This window comes from Doryrhamphus excisus, linkage group LG8 (genome assembly GCF_037039965.1).
Source record: "Doryrhamphus excisus strain RoL-2023G ecotype Guam linkage group LG8, RoL_Dexc_Guam_v1.1, whole genome shotgun sequence".
Classification (NCBI taxonomy): domain Eukaryota; kingdom Metazoa; phylum Chordata; class Actinopteri; order Syngnathiformes; family Syngnathidae; genus Doryrhamphus; species Doryrhamphus excisus.
Window position 1 is genome coordinate 15,945,001 of NC_136364.1, and position 23,259 is coordinate 15,968,259.

The window sequence follows — 23,259 nt, forward strand, 5'->3', positions numbered from 1 at the left end:
TCCTATCTAGTTAGCGCATGTTTAGCGCGCAGGCCTCACAGCTAGGAGACCCTAGTTCAATTCCACTCTCGGCCATCTCTGTGTGGCGTTTGCATGTTCTCCCCGTGCATATGTGGGTTTTCTTCGGGTACTCCGGTTTCCTCCCACATTCCAAAAACATGCTAGGTTAATTGGCGACTCCAAATTGTCCATAGGTATGAATGAGAGTGTGAATGGTTGTTTGTCTATGTGTGCCCTGTGATTGGCTGAATAATAATGATGATAGTAATAATAGGCTAATTAATAATATAATAATGATTATTATATAATTGATCACTGTCCAGGGGCTGCACGGCGACCGAGTGGTTAGTGCGCAGACCTCACAGCTAGGAGACTCGAGTTCAATTCCACCCTAGGCCATCTCTGTGTGGAGTTTGCATGTTCTCCCCGTGCATGCGTGGGTTTTCTCTGGGTACTCCGGTTTCCTCCCACATTCCAAAAACATGCTCGGCCTATTTCAGGGACTTAACCCCCCCCCTAAATAATTCTATATTTTTTATTAATTTTTTAATTGATTTTTTTTTTAATTTACAAAAAAAAAATCTCTGACAAATTTCATATCATAGGGCAAAAGTAGGCTAATACTAGCCTACTACTATGACTAATAGTAATAATCAGAAGAAGAATAATGATGATAATAATAATAGGCTAATTAATAATATAATAATGATTATGATATAATTGATCACTGTCTGATAATCATTGGATTTTTTTGATTTTTTTTTAAATGTCTACTACATTCATTCATATCCTGCGTATCTCCAGGGTGCTAAGCCCCCCCTGTCCTCAGAACCTAGTGACTCCCCTGGGTTTGACCCCACGTTTTGGAACATGCACTAACCAGGGGTGCAAGAGAGAAGAGCAATGAAATCCTTCTCTTTGTGCACAGCTCGCAGCCCATCATCCACCAAGTTGTCGTCACCAGCTTCGACGTTATCACACGGCAGCATCTTCTGTGCGTTATCCCTAACGAGCACCGACCCTTTCTCCTCTGAAAAAACACCCAAACACGTACGTGACACGACGTGCCTGCCGGAAGAGACATCTTGCGTGTTCAATCACCTCCTCTGCAGGCCTGGATGATGATGACCTTGGGTTTATTCAGCAGTGCTTTACACTTGTCTGATGCCAGGTGCTGGAAAATGTTATCAATACAGAACAAATCTTCTTCCTCGGCGGCACCCTCCAGGGTTTGGTCCATGTGCCAGTTGACACCAAGAACATACCCCAGTTTCCCGTGAGACATGATCACCACAAAAACGCTGTCTGTGTCTTTGAGTTTGGAATGCCTGGAGAAGTCCTGGACGGCCTGATCTATTTGCTGCGGGAAACCAAAAAGCTCAAGTCAGTTCAATTTAAGACCATCACTCTCTTTCCTCGGTTTAATAAACAAACCTTTCCTGTGAGGTTTGTGTATTTCACCACATGGTAACCAAAAGCCTGCAACAACATCTCCATGTTCTTCTCATCTGCTTCAGCTCCATCTCGGTTTAATGTTTCATCCCTGAATTTGATGTTGGTGATGAGCAGGGCCACGCGGCTCTTGCTGGACTCTGGAGTCACGGGATAAATCTAGGAATAACCGAAAACAAACCAAAATATTTTACTAATTTTACAGTTGGAATAGCTGAAGAAGCTAGTGGACTCCAGTACAGACCTCTGACAGGATGCGGTAAAATATTACATCCTTGCTTAGCGGCTAATGTAATACCGTACGTGAAATTTGGACATCTGGTACAGCTTCTTGGGAATTATTTTTTCGCGGGTTGGAAAAAAAATTTGCATCCACACTGCCGGATTAGTATTTAGTTGCAAAGTGGAAAAGTGTATCAAATGTACAATAGCGATTATTGAAGACAATAAGTCGGACCAATGCAGGTCATCAGCCTTAAAGGGATGGTTAGGATTTTTTGACATGAAGTTGTATGACATTCCAATCAGCAGTGTACTACATCAACTTTGAGTTATACCCACCGACTGTCCCGCCGCCCCCAGATTGGTCTCGGATTTTGATGCAATGTGTTGCTCTTTTGAACGCATATTGTTGTGAGAAAACTCTTCAATGACCCCTATGTTCTTGTTCTTAGTCACGGAAATCCAACCAGAACTGGGTTCACTGGACCAAGTGTGGGGGGGGGTAGTCACCGTTGATATAGTACACTGCTGATGGGAATATCATACAACTTCATATCCCTTTAAACAGCGTGGTCTAGCATCAAGGCTACATTTTGGACAACACAATTCCAACACTGAGTCTTACTTAAAGTACTTTTAAAAAAATACTACAATATAGAACCTTAATTCAATGTTTTTGTTACTGGTTGGAAAAGGAAAACCCCATCAGATTACGGCGCAGATCCAGCAGGAGTTTTGAACGCATATTGTTGTGAAAAAACTCTTCAATGACCCCTATGTTCTTGTTCTTGGTCACGGAAATCCAACCAGAGGGGGGGGGGGGGGCAAGTCACCATTGATGTAGTACACTGCTGATGGGAATATACAACTTCATATCCCTTTAAACAGTGTGGTCTAGCATCAATGCTACATTTTGGACAACACACTTCCAACACTGAGTCTTACTTAAAGTACTTTTAAAAAAATACTACAATATAGAACCTTAATTCAATGTTTTTGTTACTGGTTGGAAAAGGAAAACCCCATCAGATTCCGGCACAGATCCAGCAGGAGTTTTGAACGCATATTGTTGTGAGAAAACTCTTCAATGACCCCTATGTTCTTGTTCTTGGTCACGGAAATCCAACCAGAGGGGGGGGGGCAAGTCACCATTGATGTAGTATACTGCTGATGGGAATATACAACTTCATATCCCTTTAAACAGTGTGGTCTAGCATCAAGGCTACATTTTGGACAACACACTTCCAACACTGAGTCTTACTTAAAGTACTTTAAAAAAAAAAAACTACAATATAGAACCTTAATTCAATGTTTTTGTTACTGGTTGGAAAAGGAAAACCCCATCAGATTCCGGCGCAGATCCAGCAGGAGTTTTGTAATCACTTTTGCTAACATGAATTGTTCAGTAAACGATGTACACGGTCGGGTACGGATGCAATTCAGGGTCATTCTGTCAGAGGCCTGCCGTCTGCACGGTTACAAAACCTTTTCATTATTCTTTTTTGAATTCCAGAATTTCTTTGGACAGTTGACGAGCGTAGTTGACCAGCTTCGTTCCCCCTGAGAGGCGCCTGAAGTGACATACAACATACAGTACAACGCAATCAAAGTGTTGTCATTTTTCCTCTCTACTATGAAGGATTTCTTCTTAAGCAGATAACTTCAAGGCTTAACCCCCAATATGCCGACTCCTTGTGCCGTCGGAGATGCAATCATGCAATCAAACAGACAAACGGTTTCAATTTTAACTATTTTATTACTGTGTATTCATATTTGTTTGTATTATACGCCCAATGTCTTTATTTGATATTCAGCTCCAGGGTCCTTTTTACAGTGTCTACCCCGACCTGAAACAAATTAAAATACCAATTTCACTTAATTGACTATTTGAGCATTGTCCCTTTGCAGGGCCTGTATGAAGACGGATACAAATGTCACAGTAGCCACGTATACATGGACACAAGTATTCCAATTCCATTCGGGTTATTTGCTCAAACGGAAAGAATCTAACATTTGTATACACCTCATTCCGAGAGAAAAGTGCCAATCCGAATGAATACGACATCAATGTGGACGGTAAGGATGAATGATTGTAAATCTGTGTCGTTTCGAGTGCTGACCAGAACTAGCAAGAGATGCCGTTGTAAAAAATGTTTTCACAAGGGAGAACAGTGTCACAGTACATACTCATTGTTCTCATTTGGGTTATTTGCTCAAACGGAAATAATCTAACCATTCCGAAAGAAAAGTGCCAATCCGAATGAATATATAATCGGATTCACAGGGGTGGAATATTCCTTTCCCCAATCCGATTGAGGTATCTTGTACCCGCTCAATCGGAAAGTTGTCAGACTGCGTTCTTCTTCATGGTGTTTTTCTTCTTCTGTTGTTTATTGGCGGTTGGCAAGCAGCTTTCGTGTGCATTACCGCCATCTGTGGAACAGAATCTAAACCCTTCTATACGCCATTCACAAGTCCAGTTTTATTAAAAAAGAAAATAATTCTTCTTAATTATAAAATATTAGCAAGATGGAACTTTATCTTTTCCTGTTCCCGGGTGTGTTCTTTCAGGGAATGCTGAGATATGACGTAACTCGAGACGTTCTTCGATTTAAAAAAATGGAGGTGAGCAATCGGCACTGGACTGCTGCGGAAAGTTTGTTTTTGATTCAAACTAAATTTCAAGACTGAAACGAACAAAAAACTGGCAATACGAAGTTATTCCAACAAGTGAAAGAAAAACTCGAGGAAGTCGGTATCACGTGATGTTGGTGTTTACGTTTTACTGCGCATGCCCCATTGACTGTTCTGGTTGATTATAGCGGCGCATGTAGACACGTGATTGGAATATTCCTTTCCATGTATTCCATTGCTTTCGGAAAGATTCCATTCGGAAAGAGAAAAACTCATGTAAACGTGGCTAGTGACAGATTAAGGTTTTTTATTACCGATTATGTCCATCTACAGTAGCTGTAGAGGCTTCAGAAGGAGGAGCGGATCATGTTGATGTTCCTGTGCGATTACAACAATAACTGAGACAAGTGAAATGAGAAACCCTGAATGTTTGTCTTGTTTAAGAAGAATTTATTTAACTTGCTTCATAGTACAGGTTTCAGGTCAGCTCACCTGGCTGAGCGGGGAGGCCCAACGTCGTGAAGAGCTTTGGGTCGTTTTCTTGAAGGTGAGCAATCATCTTCCAGCTTGCATCATCACCTTTGTTCCTCACGGTGTCAATGAGCATACGAGCCTTGTTTGTTTTGCTTTTGTTCTCCTCAAGTACTGCCTCGCGTTCCCCGGCATTCAAGACTTTGTCATCCAAAAGATCATCCAGAAGCTGGTCGATGACGGCCATGGACACTTTACCCACAAACTCCTTTCTCACGTCCTTGAGTTCATCTGTAAGAAAAAGGACGGGTAGTGGTGGGCAACACCGTTCATTTCAGTGAAAAGATCCGTTCATTTCGGTCAATTGCTGGAGCCTATCCCAGCTGTCTTTGGGCAAGAGGCGGGGTACACCCTGGACTGGTGGCCAGCCAATCACAGGGCACATATAGACAAACAACCATTCACACTCACATTCATACCTATGGACAATTTGGAGTCGCCAATTAACCTAGCATGTTTTTGGAATGTGGGAGGAAACCCACAGAGGGAGAACATGCAAACTCCACACAGAGATGGCCGAGGGTGGAATTGAACCATGGTCCTCCTAGCTGTGAGGTCTGCGCACTAACCACTCGACCGCCGTTTATAGTATTGTATAATTACTAGACAGCAGTCTAGTGGTTAGCGCTCAGACCTCACGGCTAGGAGACCAGGGTTCAATCCCACCCTCGGGCATCTCTGTGTAGAGTTTGCATGTTCTATATGTGTCTATATGTGCCCTGTGATTGGCTGGCGACCAGTCTAGGGTGTACCCCGCCTTATGCCCGAAGACAGCTGGGATAGGCTCCAGCACCCCCCGCGATCCTCATGAGGAAAAGTGGTAGAAAATGAATGAATTAATGAATGAATGTTTATTACAGGCTGCACAGCGGTCTAGTGGTTAGCGCTCAGACCTCACAGCTAGGAGACCCAAGTTCAATTCCACCCTCGTCCATCTCTGTGTGGAGTTTGCATGTTCTCCCCGTGCATGCGTGGGTTTTCTCCGGGTACTCCGGTTTCCTCCCACATTCCAAAAACATGCTAGGTTAATTGGCGACTTTAAATTGTCCATAGGTATGAATGTGAGTGTGAATGGTTGTTTGTCTATATGTGCCCTGTGATTGGCTCTCGCCCGAAGACAGCTGGGATAGGCCCCCGTGACCCTCGTGAGGAAAAAGCGGTAAAAAATTCAAGAATGAATGTTTTTTACTATGTTGAAGTGCATTAAAAACAATAAAAAAAATAGTGCTGTGTCGGTCATGAATGAACGGTCAAATTGACCGACACACCACTATTGCCTGTCTTATCCTATCGTCACATCTCGTTAGCTGATTGACCGGGTCAATCTCTCGGTCTCGGTCTTTCAGTCAGCTAACCCCACCCACCCACAGAGCGAGGCGCGATGATAAGATAAGACAGGAAAGCACGCAAATACTCCCGCCATGAAAAGGAACGGTGAACTGACTCTCCAGCCAATAAAAAAAAAAAAAAAACATTTGCGACTTAACGGGTATTTAAAGGGGCGGTGACCTTGTTCATTCCATTCACAAAAAAAAACTAGTTCTTTTGACCTGTTCGTTCATGACTGACACACCACTCGCGGTGGGACCTGAGTGGGAAGGCAACCATTACAAAAACAGACAATACATTTCTTAAGCACGATAGTGATGAAAATATGTTTTCAAAAAATATTATTTTTTAATCTTGACTTCAGACATGCATTCTTGCTTTGTCTTCCTGTTTTTTTTATAATATTAACAAACAAACAGTTTAGGGCAGGGGTCTCAAACACCCGGCGCGCGGGCCAAATGTGGCCCGCAGGACACTAGTTTGAGGCCCCCGCCTTGATATGAAAGTTTAATGTTAGTGCGGCCCGCGCAAGTTTGATATGGATGCTGTATGGTATCATGTACCCAGAAAAAATTATTACATTTGATTAATGTTCATGTTAAAGGTTAAATAACTGTTAATAGTTATCCTCCCTATCCGTGTGGAAGTGGTAAGTTTTTGGCTATTTAAGTTTAAAGGAAATAACTTGAAGGCTACCGTTTAGGTCGCTAGCTCTCTAGTTTGCGAGTTAGCATGTGTCTCAAGACCCTGCAGTTGCGCAATATGTTGTAAATAAAAAGAGTATAAATGTGACTATAGTCGTGTTTTGTCATGTCTACAGGGCTCTAATAATGCTTTGTTAATTTTAATCTGAAAAAAATAATTTGTCTACCCACCAACTATATGTGGTTTCTTAAGTTTTTATTATTTGCCGTTTTATTATTATTATTATTATTTATTTAATTATTTATTTATTACTGATTGATTGATTTTCTTTATTTGTTTTTTTGTTCTGATTTGTTTATTTTTAATCCCATTTTGTGCAGAAAAATAAAAATTAAGATATTTGAGAACAGTGGAATGTTTTATCAGAGCTTTTATTGTAAAAAATTGGAACCCAAGCACTGAAAAAGTTTGTATATTTTTCTGTTTTTAATATATGCGGGTTTTTTTTTTTGGAAAACCTGATGCGGCCCAGCCTTGCCCAGACCCTAGCTCCAGTGGCCCCCAGGTAAATTGAGTTTGAGACCCCTGGTTTAGGGTGATTATTCACTTCCAATGACAAGGGCGGCGATATTATATATATTATATTATATATATTGTCTTGCTGTTAAAACTCAAAGACGATTTATGATATTTATGATATTGGCTCACAATAAACTAACTGTAACAATGCAGACTGTAGAAAACGAAAGGTGAGCCAGCACTTTCTTGCGCAATGTAACATAATAATCATATTAAAATAAGTAACGGGACATCGTTTACTAGAATTAGCGTTACGCAATTATTTTATAACAATCTGCATGTATTGTTACTTGTTTACTAATGCGATAAATGGCGTGTAAGAGCATTCATTCCGAAACTAAGATGGCGTGGAAGAGCTCAAAGTGAAAGTAAAAGATTACTTTAAAAAAAAAAAACACGTTAAAGAACAAATAAATTGGAGACTCACTGGCCATGACTGACAGCTCAAGTGTGTTTATCGCCGAATTCGTTCTTGGAAAGTTGTGCTTCTGTCTTCTTCCTGTCGGATCTTGAAGAGGACCAGGAAGGGTGGCGGGGGTGGTGGTTTTGTGCCGAGGAGAGGGGGTGGGCCGTGGGGGATATCTGACGCCCATATCTATATATATAAAAAAGTAGACTCAAATGTTATTTAACCCTTAAAATTCACACACAGATTGATCTAAAATGACAAAAAAAAGTCGGCTTGTGTCACTTTAAGCAGTTAGTCAATTTGGAACAGTGGAGGAGCTATATACAGTACGTGCATGGTGGGTCTCATTTTGGCCACCATAATGAGAAACGTCTTGCTATTTTGACCTTTTAAAGATAGGAACGTTTGTGAAACTTGTGATGTTATTGAAAAAAACATGCAATCTTCATGAAAGAAGTGTAATTATATAAAATATATTTCATATTTCAAGTAAAGTACATAAGGGCTGCATGGTGGTCTAGTGGTTAGCAAGCAGACCTAGCACAGCTAGGAGATCCGTGTTCAATTCCACCCTCGGCCATGTCTGTGTGGAGTTTGCATGTTCCGTCCATGCATGCGTGGGTTTTCTCCGGGTATTCCGGTTTCCTCCCACATTCCAAAAACATGCTAGGTTAATTGGCGACTCCAAATTGTCCATAGGTATGAATGTGAGTGTGAATGGTTGTTTGTCTATATGTGCCCTGTGATTGGCACATAAAACCGAAGATGTCCAAGCGGTGCATCTTCCCGATCTCTTCACTGTGTGGCCAACCTTGATGGAGGACAGATTCATTAAAAAAATGGTAATAGTTTTATTTCATTTGAACATGCATCAGATTACAATTGAATGCATCACATAATCAGTTCACAGTTTCACATGTCCAAAAGGAGTAGGAAGAAGCAAAGCTTATTAAATCCTACCCCTCCATCTGGTACTTTTACAATCAGTAACTGTTACATTTGTTCACTTCCTGCTTTCCTAACATAGTTTAAGTTTGTTTTTTGTTTTTTTTTGTCACATACCGAAGTACGAGGTGATATGTCCATCCAATGACATAATGGGTACCATAGTAAGTGTCAATATAGTCATATATATAGCACATCATGACTGTTGTATTGTTTCTTGAATTGGCTCATCGTTGTGCATTGTTTGAGGGTCTTACTTCATATAAAATATATTTCATTTTCATATTATATTTTCATTTTTCTGATGAGTGGTAATCGTGCAGACCTCACAGCTAGGAGACCCGAGTTCAATTCCACCCTCGGCCATCTCTGTGTGGAGTTTGCATGTTTTCCCTGTGCATGCGTGGGTTTTCTCTGGGTATTCCGGCTTCCTACCAATTTCCAAATTGTCCATAGGTATGAATGTGAGTGTGAATGGTTGTTTGAAGACAGCTGGGATAGGCTCCAGCACCCCTGCGACCGTTGTGAGGATAAACGATAGAAAATGAATGAATGTATAGTATATAGTGTTATACAGTTATGTGTCTATATTTAAAATACACACATGTAAAATACAATTTTGTAGTACTTCATGCTGGTCTCGCTTGTCAGTATGGTTTATCACCCAGGCCCAAATGGTGGAAAAGATAAGGGTCTGTGTTTTGAAGGTAGATGACCAACGTCTGGCTGGCGTCCTCACCACGCTGGCATACTATGTCAAGGAGCATGCCAGCCTTGGCGCTTGTGACATGTTGCGCTTTGATTTCGTTTACTTCCTGAGCATTCAACATGTCCGCAGATAAGAGATCACACAGAAGCTGATCGATCACCGCCTTCGATACTTTGTCGGCAAACTGTTGTTTTATCTTGACGAGTCTGTCTAGAAAAAGACAAAAATGGCAGATTTTTATGGTTGGTGGCTGGTGAATACAAGATGGAGATGTAATGTGTTAGAAATGGAGTATCAGAAGAAGTATTAAGGCTGCTCCTGTCAAAATCTTGATCAAAGTGCAGCATGTGACCTCTATAGATGGTTACAAATCTCACAAAGATCCTCTTACCTGCCATGGCGCTCAAAGTAATAATTTCCTGAGCCAAAACAGAATCTGTGTTAAATCGCTGTGTCCCACTTCAAGCTTCTTTAGCTGTTGTGGCTCACCAGTGCCAACTGGGACAAGTTATATCGCAGTAAGTCTCTCCCTTGAAGGACATTTGCTTCGGAAATGACTGTTGAGTTTGGATTGGAGTGAGACATCTTTGTTTTTGAACACGTTTGTTCCAATCGACATGTGGCCAAGCTGCCTGGCTGCATTCCACTCCAACGCAAACAAACATGTACTTGCTTGTTCACTTATGGCGTGACAACATGTTATTTAACATCCGACAATATGGTCGCACTGCGGCGTTTTTTCTCACCAGGTTTTTTGTTACAATATGTGAATATAGGGAGAGACTGCAAAAACAAAACAAACTCGCTCCCTCTGAAATATCTCGCCCTCTTATAGCAACATCTGTTCACGGAGTAGAACAGGGTCTGTGGTATGAAGGTGGCGAGTCAGTTCAGTTCATTCATTCATTGTCTACCGCTTTTCCTCACAAGGGTAGCGGGGGTGCTGGAGCCTATCCCAGCTGTCTTCGGGTGAGAGGCGGGGTACACTCTGGACTGGTCGCCAGCCAATCACAGGGCACATATAGACAAACAACCATTCACACTCACATTCATACCAATGGACAATTTGTCGACTTTCTACCGCTTTTCCTCATGAGGGTCGCAGGGGTGCTGGAGCCTATCCCAGCTGTCTTCGGGTGAGAGGCGGGGTACACCCTGGACTGGTGGCCAGCCAATCACAGGGCACATATAGACAAACAACCATTCACACTCACATTCATACCTATGGACAATTTGGAGTCACCAATTAACCTAGCATGTTTTTGGAATGTGGGAGGAAACCGGAGTACACGAAGAAAACCCACGCATGCACGGGGAGAACATGCAAACTCCACACAGAGATGGCCGAGGGTGGAATTGAATTCGGGTCTCCTAGCTGTGAGGTCTGCGCGCTAACCACTAGACCATGCAGCCGAGTCTGTATTCCACCAGTAGTATTCACACTGCAGTTTAAGGGGGACCTGTTATGTTTTTTCCACTTTCTGAGCTATAAATGTAGTTAGAATGTTGTATTCTCGTGTTAAACGATAATGAAGTCTGAGCATATGGAAGTGAGCCTTGAAAGATGTTTTGGATAGCTCTGCATGCTCGCACACTGTGCAACACACTCGGTTTTTACAAGTGTCACAGGAGTTAGAACCTGACAGTTGCCCATTATCTTGACGTTTAAATTCCCAAACCAAGTGAAACCAAACTAAGTCAGAATCCAGCTGGCTTGGTCTACTTTCAGCCTTACTGTGTGAATGAGGCAACATGCTTTGTCCTCCATCCTTTGCTCGTCGTGTATTCATCTATTTACCTCATCATCATTAAAGACGTGATTCAGAAGATTGTCCGGAAGGTGATTCATCACCTACAAGGATACCTGTGTCATAAACTGTACTACTGGAAGAAGAATTAACAACATGTACATGTACATGTACTGTACAGGTGGTTGTTGTAAAGGCAACCAGGTGTTAGATTTAATGTTGTTCGGGTATAACGCTGTAGCATGATGAAAGTCTCAAAAGTAAATTTTATATGTAGTATGTTTTGTTTTTAACAAAAACTCAATCGACCTTGCTGTTTACAATTTGCTGTGACTTATGTATTGCAATGCCAATCCACCAGATGGCGACACAGCATTTGTATTCATGCAACAAACTCCCAACGAAGAAGCACGCCAGTAAGAAAAGACAAAATGGCTGACTGTAGCTGTGGAACGGCGTTAGTGTGCTAATGTAAACATTCCACATAGAGCAGGCTGGAGCCGGAGCGACTTCACCTGACGTTATCTTGCGTTGTCTCATCCTGCGAATGAGCGTGTACGTTGACACAAAACATACGTCATCTTTTATATTACCTTTGTTGTCATTGGGTTGCTTTGTAATTAGCCGTGCGAGCTAGCCGTAGATTAGCTTGTTACATTATCGCACTGGGCGTTAAGCAAACACTGTAGGCTGTATGTACCGTTTTCTATAACATTAGTTAATGACTCCTAATAATGTAGCCGAGCATATAGTTTGATAAGGTGTGTCAGTTTAGTACTGTTACGTGACAAAGACATTAGCCGACGCTAGAAAGACGTACGCTAGTCCTCTGTTTAAGTTCCATGTCATGTCTTCTCTATAATGAAGAGCATTAGCGTTACATATATGAGGTTGTATTTAACATTGCTGTCTCTGCTGTTGAACTGGCAGTCTAAGTAACTTTGAAGGATGATGGCCCGGCGGTCTGAACGGCGTGGAATCCATCTGGACCAGTCCGAGCTGCTGTGTAAAAAAGGATGCGGCTTTTATGGCAACACAGCCTGGCAGGGTTTGTGTTCTAAATGCTGGCGGGAGGAGAACCAGAGAGATAGGCAGAAACAGATCCAAGACGACTGGGCTTTAGCTGAAAGGTTTGCCTCTATTTGCACCTTCATTGTTTTTTTTTTTTTTTTTTTAACCGCTCACATTCATCCCTGTGCTTCATTTTGTCTCGTTAGGCTTCAGAGAGAGGAAGAGGAAGCATATGCAAGCAGACATCACAAGCCACAGTTGCAGCCCGCTGTCACACCTTTCAGCAAGTTTGAAGAACGCAAGACAAAGGAAAAGTCCAGCAAGGTCAACACAGTCACCAAGTTCTTCACTCCCTCCATTAAAACACCACCAAAGAAAGGTAGGCAATATACTATAGCTGTCATTTCACAGCTGAGCGTGTCTCGTCATGAAATGGCATATTCAACTAATTTTGTGAGAATTAAATATTGTTGGGGCTTTGCTGGGATACACTGTCATTAGCCGTGTTTACATGAGGAGTTTTTCTCTTTCCAAATGAAATCTTCCGAATGACCTTTCCAAAAGCAATGGTCTACATAGAAAGGAATATTCCAATCGCGTGTCTACATGCGCCGCTATAATCAGCCAGAATAGTCAATGGGGCATGTGCAGTAAAGCGTAAACACCAACATCACGTGATACCGACTTCCTCAAGTTTTTCTTTCCCTTGTTGGAATAACTCTGTTTTTCATTCATCCAGTCTTGAAATTTAATTTGAATCAAAAACAAACTTTCCGCAGCAGTCCAGTGCCGATTGCTCGCCTCCATTTTTTTTTTAAATCGAAGAACGTCTCGAGCTGCGTGTTACATCATATTTCAGCATTTGCTGAAAGAACGCACCCGGGAACAGGAAAAGATAAAGTTCCATCTTGCTAATATTTTATAATTAAGCTCGGCACAAGTTTTATATAGATATGTATTTTCTTTTTTAATAAAACTGGACTTGTGAATGGCGTATAGAAGGGTTTAGATTCTGTTCCACAGATGGCGGTAATGCACACGAAAGCTGCTTGCCAACCGCCAATAAACAACAGAAGAAGAAAAAAGCACCACGAAGAAGAACGCAGTCTGGCAACTATCCGATTGAGCGGGTACAAGATACCTCAATCGGATTGGGGAAAGGAATATTCCACCCCTGTGAATCAGATTATATATTCATTCGGATTGGCACTTTTCTCTTGGAATGAGGTGTATACAAAGGTTAGATTCTTTCTGTTTGAGCAGATAACCCAAATGGAATTGGAATATTTGGGTCCATGTATATGTGGCTACTTACAGTAAATATTGAACAAAGTCTGCCTCTGTCCTCCAGAGGCTGCTGCCCCATCAGATGCTCAATCCAGCCCCAGTTCCAGCTCTACAGCCAACCGTCTCCCCTCTGTAGACACCGACCATGCGACAAGGGAGTTCATCGACTTCCTCAAGCCTCTGAAATACGGCCGACAAATTTTTAAACAGTGTCGGGCTTTCACAGAGGGCATGGCCTATAAGCGGGTGAGATCCAGCGCCCTTTGACATGCTGAATGTCACGTGACTCCAGTGTAGTTTTATATGAATAAAACAATTCTAAATGCATATAAATGATGAAGGAAATGGATAAAAGAACGCTTGAGTTACTTTTACTCCTCACCAGATTTGTCAGAGGTTGCTATTGCTAAATGTGATATGTGTTTTAGGGATCGACCGATATGATTTTTTTTCGAGCCGATACTGATTTTTACCCTTAGCCGATTAAAAAATGACAATGATAAATATTACAGGTCTCAAGTTTGAACAAATATTTATTGAAATGTAAACACAGTAGGATTCAGCTTTTTAAACACACATTTAAACGGCATTATCAACTTTAAAAGGAATAAATATTCAACATTTGTCGTATTTTAAGTTTTATCTCGCATTATCATATGTGATGACTGCTCCTCCGCAGTGAGACGCACACCCCCCTTTGTTGGGATTTTTCACTGTTGCAGTGTGGGAGGGGTACCACCGGTCTTCAGGCAACACAAAGCTGCCCGGCGGATGCCTGTCTGTAAATCATGCGGCGGAAAAATACATCGGCGAACTCACGCATGTATCGGCCGATACCGATTCAAGTTAAGAACCCAAATATCGGCCCGATATATCAGCCGGCTGATGTATCGGTCGATCCTTAATGTGCTTGGGAGAGGGCAAACAGGCTCGTGCTAAATCTGTTTGTGGTGGCCTGCCACATATGAAGGTATGGGAAACACTGGACTCGGATGAACGGATGTGAGCTGTTTATCCGTCAAGATAGTCTCATACATATGTAAGACTTCACAGAACCACATTCCTACCCTTTATTTTAGGACATGGGTGCTGACGACATGTCCGAATGTGTTCAGGACTTCTACCAGAATCTCTCGGAACGACTTCAGAGTCAGTTCAAAAGTAAGATGATTCTTTTTTTACGCAGTTTAGAATCTTCTTATATGCGGTTCTCATGCTGATGTTTGTACTCCGAGGTTCCCCTGAGCATATAGAGGGCATCATGGATGAAGTGGAGAGGTACATGATGACGCGTCTTTACAAGGAGGTTTTCTGTCCCGAAACCTCAGACGATGAGAAGAAAGACCTTGCCATTCAGAAGAGGATCAGGTTAGTACAGTACAGTACTGAACAGAAGGATATAGTTTTTTTTGTAAATATTGTTTCATTTCTAGAGCTTTGCACTGGGTCACCATTGAGATGCTTTGCGTTCCCGTCGACGAGGAAATCCCGGAAGTGTCCGACAGCGTGGTTAAAGCCATCACAGGTAGAAGCTCACGCCGATGCAGAGGTTTGGATGGCACTTTTTTTAGCCTGAAAATATTACTGTGTGTCCACCTCCTCCAGATGTGATCGAGATCGATTCCAGACGAGTTCCCAAGGACAAGCTGGCGTGCATCACACGTTGCAGCAAGCACATCTTCAACGCCATCCGCATCAGCAAGAAGGAGGCGGCGTCGGCAGACGACTTCCTGCCCACGGTCATCTACATTGTGCTGAAAGCAAATCCACCTCGACTTCAGTCTAACATCCAGTACATCACTCGCTTCTGCAACCCCAGCCGGCTCATGACTGGAGAAGATGGCTACTACTTCACTAATCTGGTAAGGACCTTGGACAATTAGAATTATGTAACTATGACTTGAGAAGCAGCTTTTCTGAAAGCTAACCGGGAGTAGTGTTAGGTCAGGGGTCTCAAACTCAATTTACCTGGGGGCCACTGGAGCTAGGGTCTGAGCAAGGCTGGGCCGCATCAGGTTTTCCCAAAAAAAAAAACGCATTTATTAAAAACAGACATCTTTATTATATAAATAAATAAATAATAATAAAAAATATATATTTTTCTGCACAAAATAAGATGAAAAATAAACAAATCAAGAATAAATAAATAAATAAAAAAAAGTAAATAAATATAATAATAATAAAACGGCAAATAATATAAACTTAAGAAACCACATATAGTTGGTGGGGAGACAAATTAATTTTTTCAGATTAAAATTAAAGCATTATTAGAGCCCTGTAGACATGACAAAACACGACTATAGTCACATTTATACTCTTTATTTACAACATATTGCGCAACTGCAGGGTCTTGAGAAACATGCTAACTCGCAAACTAGAGAGCTAGCAACCTAAACGGTAGCCTTCAAGTTATTTCCTTTAAACTTAAATAGCCAAAAACTTACCACTTCCACACGGATAGGGAGGATAACTATTAAGTTATTTAACCTTTAACATGAACATTAATCAGACGTAATAATTTTCTGGGTACATGATACCATACAGCATCCATATCAAACCGCACTAACATTAAACTTTCATATCAAGGCGGGGGCCTCAAACTAGTGTCCTGTGGGCCACACTTGGCCCGCGGGCCGCGTGTTTGAGACCCCTGTGTTAGGTGGAGGTGGCCTCACGATCTGCTGTATTCCATGTATGCATGTTCTCCCCTCAGTGCTGTGCCGTGGCCTTCATCGAGAAGCTGGATGGAAAGTCTCTCAACATGACCTCAGAGGAGTTTGACCTGTACATGTCTGGCCAGGCTTCCCCAAACTACCCTCCATCCGAGGGGCAGTCGTCCCGCTCCCTGGGCAGTCAGGCGCTCAGCCAGGTCCATAAGCGTCTAGACCTTCTGACAGGGCTCGGTGAACGGCAGGAACGCGTCATAGAGAGAGCTCGCCAGATGGAGAACGACCTCATCGACTGGACGGACGAAGTGGAGCAGAAGGTGCAGAGCGTTCTGGACAGTTTGGAGACACCGGAAGCTCCTACCGCGACCACTGACAGCAGCTCAGCTACAGGTGCGCCGGCGGCCTCCTCGGCCATTGACTCCGATAATGTTGAGAACGAGCACCTGCCGCCGCCGCTGCAGCCGCAAGTGTTTGCCGGTTGACGCTGGACCCACATGCATTAGGTCACCACCTCGACTTGCATGTGAAACATCCCAGTGCCCCTCATCTCCTCATCAGGCCTGGATACTTCAGAATCCATCCTCTTTCTACAGCGCTCATTCTTTCCAGTATCCCTTGAGACTATATCTTCAGTTCACAAAAACAAACCTAAAAGACCCTTAACCGTGCTTAATCTACTTGGTGCTTTAACTACTGAGAAAGTGACTCATTTTCATACGTGCATGAGTTGATGCACGGACATATTGTATGTTTAGGTTACATTCACGTGGAAACATCCAAAGCTCCTGCCAAGAAGAGGTACTTGTACACACTGATGGACTGGTATTTTTCTACATAATGGCAGGAGATGCTTATGATACCTCGAACATTTAACATACTTTGGTTGCTGGACATACACACCATGCATCCTGTAGCCATTCGAACAGGCCGTTAAAAGTGCATAGGGGAAAAAAACGGGAAAGAGAAAAATCGAGGCTCTTTCCTGCTGAGCACCTGATATACTAAAAACAAACTTAGTGCAGCACAAACATTTAGTATGAAATCTTTTAAAGCACTTTCTATGATTTTAACCATTTGGATGATACAGTATGATATATGAAGGATAGTACATACAATATTCACTTTTTCTGTTTCTCTAGATTTTAATCATTTTCTTATTCTGCAGCTATAGACGTGGTATGTATGTTTTGTTTCCTAAAAAAGACAAAAACCCTTGAGGCCCCTTTTTAAAATACTGTAATTTACGGTGTCGAAACATGTTTTTTTCCTTAAAAGCTTTTAAATCATTGAGGCCCCTTTTAAAATACAGTAATATACGGTGTATTAAGACGCTGCTTTTTTCTTCAACTTTAAAACCTACAGCTTGGACAGCAGTGCAGCTAATTTATGACTAATCTTGTGACATCTCCCATACTTCAGAACTACTACTTGTCATTTAAATAATGTGCCGCTTGTGAGTCAGTGAGTAAACTGTAGCTTTTTCTTTGGCAGTAGCCAATCACCAGCTGTAAGCTTGTCAACCCATTGGAAAGCGCAGGGTGATATTACTCAATATAAACAGCCTGTTTCACTTTCATCTTTGATAAAAGGCTAAAATCATCACACAGCAATTTAACACTGAAAAGGTAGCTAAGAAATATAGACAGGTACCAAGTTTAAAATAAAAAAGGCAGCTATTTTGCTTCCCATAGTGCATTAATACCTAGCAGAGCAGTTCATTGAACAATGGCTGTCATGGAGATCATTAGCTTTAGCTAATGATGACTTGCAATTTTTGATGGGTTGATAAGCTCATCGTGTGAGTTTTCTCATAGCTCATAATTGACTTGCAGTGCATCTTATATACAGTATGTAGACATGTTTTAGCCTCGACAAGGTCAAAGATTGATAACATTGATGAGAGTTTACCTTTTGGTCTAAAAACAATCATTATCCATAAAAGTATGCATCCAATCAGAGAGTTAGGCTTTTTATTGATCAGGTCGAGTTTCATACAATCAGCCTTTTACGGTATATCTGACCCATATGTTGAAAAGATATCAGATGTACACTTGTGGTCCCCTAAGGTGCCTCAAGGGTTGAATGCAAACGTCCTAGCTTGAGTTATTTGTTATATCCATGCATCTGGTATACGCACACTGCCACACCTGCACAATCTAACACCATCCAATGCAAGGGTTGTATGCCTGTACAAAGATAACAATGCTCAGTGTTGAAGTACAATTTCGATGCATCCCTTGTAGTGGATATCATTAGATCAGGGTCAGTGAGTGTTCTAAAACATCCTTTTTGCAACCTTATAGGTTTGGTACTGTATCATATAGATATATATATATATAGGAGACAATAAGTCAGTACTGCCCTTTATTTAAATGTAACTTATTGGGGCAGAGTTGGTTTATTTGCATCTGTGGGTATGTGACTAATAAAAGTGGAGAGAAGGACGCCCGCAGTGTCGACACTTCTTATAGTCATCTTGTACTTTCACTGAAATACCCATGATTGTGCAAGAATAAGAGAGTAGAGTTTTTCTTTTACAGTAATATGCAGGAGTTTGTCTATTTTTGATTTTTTTATTAGTCGGGTAGATCTGGTGAGTTGTGTAAATTAATGAAATGAAACAATTTGACTCAAAAGTGTTTCCTTATTTATGTTGGCAACAATCAGACGCCTCTTCAGTGGTGCATGTAAAAATATTACACAGAATTGCAATATTTAAACTTTAAAGTGTTTCCAACACTTTTAATTAGTATCATTTAACTTCTTTTCATGGTATTATTTCATCATTTAATTCTAACTTTCGCTTTTCTTCCTCGGGAGATAGAAAGTGTGGCATTTGTTGCAGAATAAATACTAAAGTATTAGTGTATTAGTAATTTTCTCAAAAATATTTAGCTTGGCAAGTAACACCGGGTTTTGCTCCCGCCCTGTAGCACAAAGCTTGAATTCGCTGGTAATTGGCTTGTATATGAACAAAAACAAAAACATTTTCATTAAATTTCAGCTAATTTGTAGTTAATACAGTTCAATTTATAATTCATTTGTAATTATAACAATTATTTTTAGTATTAGTTGAAAAATATTCTACCACTAGATGGAATCTGTATTCATTTTTCTACCGCTTATTCTCACCAGGGTCGTGAGGGGTGCTGGAGCCTATCCTAGCTGTCTTCGGGCGAGAGGCGGGATACACTGGACTGGACTGGTGGCCAGCCAATCACAGGGCACATATAGACAAACAACCATTCACACTCACATTCATACCTATGGACAATTTGGAGTCGCCAATTAACCTAGCATGTTTTTGGAATGTAGGAGGAAAACGGAGTACCCGGACGTCTGCACGCTAACCACTCGACTGCCATGCAGCTCGTAAAGTCTTGGGTGTGTGACCGATTACAGCAGAGTGGGCGTGCCGTGGGTGGAATAAATAAAACAGACCGTTTGGCTGCTGGGAAGCAGGAAATCCATGGAAAAATTGCAAAATGAGGTGCAGAATCTGGAAGATCTAGAAAGCTTTCTGTGCGGGTTATTGTACTGTACATTGTTGCTCTATAGGAGTCCTCAACACAAAGGGCTGCAAATGAGCATAATAAGTCTTTTTTTAAATACTGTATGTCAAATAAATGTGAAATGAAACAAGAGAGAGGTTGCGTAGTGAGAAAAGAGGATTTCCTGTGCTGTGTGTTAAGAATTCAAGTATTTTCACTTCCCTTCTTTTCAGGAATAAATGCTGTTTCCCATCAAGGCTCACCAGTATGACAAAGAAAAGCCACAATGATCCCCTTTCTTGGTGAGTTTGCTGTGTCTTACACTACAGGTTGTACTGTGTTATTTATGTTACTGACTCCTGAAATGTGTTTTTTTATTCCAGTTCTAGCACTGCTTGTATCCCTTGTGGGTATGTATGACTTATTCTATTCTTAATATACGGTTTGAAGATTATGAGTTAACTATTTTTTGTGCGTAGCTCCTTCTTTTAGCTCTCCCAGTGCACTGCTGGAGGTGATATCAGGACATTCCAGGGTCTTCTCCGGTGAAGGTGTCCAGCTCAGATGCAGCGTCACGGACGGCCACAAGTCCACCTGGAATTACTTATGGTTCAAGGACTCCAAGCTGCTACCGCAAAATAGTAATACGTTGACGCTGAAAGGCAACATCGATGACAGCGGAGCACTTCAATGCCAAGGAGTCAGGGACACCGCAGTGGGAAACATATATAGCAACAAAAGCCTGCCTATGGACATCAATGTGGACGGTAAGGATGAATGACTGTAAAGGCTGCTGCTCGAGTGCTGACCAGAACTAGCAGGAGATGCCGTTGTAAAAAAATGTTTTCACAAGGGAGAACAGTGTCACAGTACATACTCATTGTTCCTCAATGAACTACAGTAACCACGTATACATGGACCCAAATATTCCAGTTCCATTCAGGTTATTTGCTCAAACGGAAAGAATCTAACCATTCCGAAAGAAAAGTGCCAATCCGAATGAATATATAATCGGATTCACAGGGGTGGAATATTCCTTTCCCCAATCCGATTGAGGTATCTTGTACCCGCTCAATCGGAAAGTTGCCAGACTGCGTTCTTCTGTTGTTTATTGGCGGTTGGCAAGCAGCTTTCTGTGGAACAGAATCTAAACCCTTCTATACGTCATTCACAAGTCCAGTTTTATTTAAAAAGAAAATACATATCTATATAGAACATGTTGACTATTCTGGTTGATTATAGCGGCGCATGTTGACAAGAGATTGGAATATTCCTTTCCATGTATACCATTGTTTTCGGAAAAGTCATTCAGAAAGATTCCATTCGGAAAGAGAAAAACTCCTCATGTAAACGTGGCTAATGACAGCAGCACTCATGCAGCCCCAGGCCATGACGCATATATATACCATACCATACCATACCATGACGTCCTTTTTAGTGGATAAATAATCTGCTATAGAAGCTTCTCAATGACTACTCCAAAGTGTATCCCAAATTTTATTTCTATAGCATTGTCATTGACCTTGACCTTTCTCCAGGAGGTTGGGCCATTCTAGAAGGCCCACTGCGTCCCACCCTGGTCGGGGAGGCCTTAAACATGACATGTCGCGTCCGGGGCCGCCCGCGAGTTCATGAGGTGACTTTATACAAAGATGGCGTGGAGGTCATGACACAAAGTGACAACAGCCCACATTTGTACCTGCCCCACTTAAAACTGGAAGACCAAGGACTGTACTCCTGCAGGGCGTCTTGGGATGTCAACCTACAAACACGTTCTGGGATATCAGCTGACATTCAAGTCCAGGTTTTAGGTGAGTTTATGTGCACCTTTTGGCCGCAATTGGTTTCCAACATCATACTGATCATTTCCACCCTGATGCTTTATTTCAGAGCTTCTGACGCAACCGGTTTTGGAGGTAGTTGCAGGTGATAACTTACTTCGGGTGGATCTCATAAAGCTCATCTGCAGTCTGCAGTACAACGCCCGTGCACCGGCGCCTCCCATTCACTACTACTTCTATAAGGATAAGCGCCAAATGGGGACGGCCACCTCTGAAAACTTTACCCTGGTCAAACGGACCCCTGGTGTGTACAGCTGCAAGGCTAAGGTGCCGAATTTGGGCCTCTCCAAGTGGAGTGAAGGGGAAACATTTGAAGAGTGACAAGAGCATAAAGATAAATATGAGTATTGGTAGCGTTTTAGGGTGTACTCGCAATGGTGTACTCGCATCTGTACGATAATGGCCTGCACTTGTGCTGCTCTACAGCATTCACTTTATGATACAATGCTGTATTACTGCAACTGTGTCATTCTATTTACGTCTATTGTGCAGATTGGTGGTTATCAATAATAAATTATTGAATTACTATTGCATTAGTAGGGTAAAAATAACTTGTCTCTGTCAGCTGCCATTGCATGCTCTTTCCTGTTACTTCAATTGTAAGATTCACTACACGGAATGGTAATGGTAATGGTTTTATTTCATTTGAACATGCATCAGATTACAATTGAATGCATCACATAATCAGTTCACAGTTCCACATGTCCAAAAGGAGTCGGAAGAAGCAAAGCTTATTAAATCCTACCCCTCTATCTGGTACTTTTACAATCAGTAACTACATTTGTTCACTTCCTGCTTTCCTAATATAGTTTAAGTTTTTTTGTTTTTGTCACATACCGAAGTACGAGGTGATATGACCATACAATGACATAATGGGTACCATATATATTATACCAAATAATTACAAAGCAACTAGTGGGCCGGATTAAAACGCTTGGTGGGCCGCATGTGGCCCCCGGGCCGTAGATTGCTCACCGTACTTTAAAGGGATAGTTTGGATTTTTTTTTTTACATGAGGTTGTATGACACCCCCATAATAATAATCTATCTATCTATCTATCTATCTATCTATCTAGCTAGCTAGCTATCTAGCTATCTATCTAGCTATCTATCTATCTATGACGTCATTCAACAGCGACCCACTCACAATTCAGTGTACTAAACCGAGTTCGGTGCTGAAGAAAGTAGTTCCAGCTAGTTGCTGGGGACAGACGTTACAAATCGCTTGGAGTTATTTTCTCTGCCGTCGTATCACTTCGCTCTCCCGCCTGTCGATTGTTGTGTGTGTATTAGGCAGTGTTGAGATGCGCGGATCGCGATATTTGTTTAAAAATGGCACGTACCTATAATAATCCGGACTGTGACAAGAAGAGTGAAGAGTGAATTGTCGCCGTATAAATTCCATGGTTTTCCTGTCACGGACATTGCTATTAGACAACTTTGGCTGCTTGCCATTGGCCAATGTGGGAACCAGAACCTGACGTGGCTACGGTGAAACACCTTCGTGTGTGCAGTGCATACTTTTGGGAGGAGGATGACGTTCCTACACGACCATGACAGAGGATGAGACGTGTTTTGAAGAGTTTTGCTATTCCAGTAACACAGGTAAGAAATACCTAATTTGTGGCGCCCATTAGCACCTTGTTGTTGTCACCAAACTCCATCTGACGAAATTCGGCATCCGAAGTGATAGATGGCAGAGAAAATAGTGCCGAACGATCTGATTTTTTCGACTGGGCACTTTTGTGATGCAAATT

The 23,259-nt window shown here is 41.8% G+C and overlaps 3 protein-coding genes across 4 annotated transcripts in view; 2 read left to right on the forward strand and 1 right to left on the reverse strand.

Moving 5' to 3' along the window:
* The window catches only part of LOC131134854 (caspase a-like), a 10,061-nt gene extending 2,061 nt beyond the window's left edge, over window positions 1-8,000 (reverse strand). Inside the window, exons 1-6 of the mRNA XM_058080514.2 lie at window positions 7,820-8,000; window positions 4,801-5,070; window positions 3,160-3,245; window positions 1,435-1,611; window positions 1,102-1,360; window positions 881-1,030 (exon numbers count right to left, since the gene is read on the reverse strand). Of these exons, the coding sequence (XP_057936497.2) occupies window positions 881-1,030; window positions 1,102-1,360; window positions 1,435-1,611; window positions 3,160-3,245; window positions 4,801-5,070; window positions 7,820-7,985 (1,108 nt within the window). The 5' untranslated portion in view covers window positions 7,986-8,000. The remainder of the gene's footprint in view (window positions 1-880; window positions 1,031-1,101; window positions 1,361-1,434; window positions 1,612-3,159; window positions 3,246-4,800; window positions 5,071-7,819) is intronic.
* A 3,617-nt stretch (window positions 8,001-11,617) lies between these two features.
* rabgef1l (RAB guanine nucleotide exchange factor (GEF) 1, like) lies at window positions 11,618-17,414 on the forward strand. Of its 2 annotated transcripts, XM_058080218.2 has the most exons (9): window positions 11,618-11,758; window positions 12,134-12,333; window positions 12,421-12,593; window positions 13,566-13,747; window positions 14,581-14,662; window positions 14,737-14,869; window positions 14,935-15,026; window positions 15,107-15,363; window positions 16,215-17,414. In XM_058080218.2, exons 2-9 carry the CDS (start codon window positions 12,152-12,154, stop codon window positions 16,650-16,652), a joined length of 1,539 nt encoding a protein of 512 aa, XP_057936201.2. In that variant the 5' UTR covers window positions 11,618-11,758; window positions 12,134-12,151; the 3' UTR covers window positions 16,653-17,414. The 2 variants fall into 2 exon arrangements, with proteins under 2 accessions (XP_057936201.2, XP_057936202.2); XM_058080219.2 differs by lacking the exons at window positions 11,618-11,758; window positions 13,566-13,747 and having other exon boundaries at window positions 12,186-12,333.
* Window positions 17,415-20,118: 2,704 nt separating this feature from the next.
* LOC131134691 (high affinity immunoglobulin gamma Fc receptor I-like) lies at window positions 20,119-22,151 on the forward strand (the record flags this gene model as incomplete). The annotated part of the gene is made up of 3 exons (XM_078792915.1): window positions 20,119-20,428; window positions 21,200-21,472; window positions 21,552-22,151. Coding segments are annotated over 3 exons (855 nt in total), but the record flags the coding sequence as incomplete, so codon positions are not given.
* Between the last annotated feature and the right edge of the window lie 1,108 nt (window positions 22,152-23,259).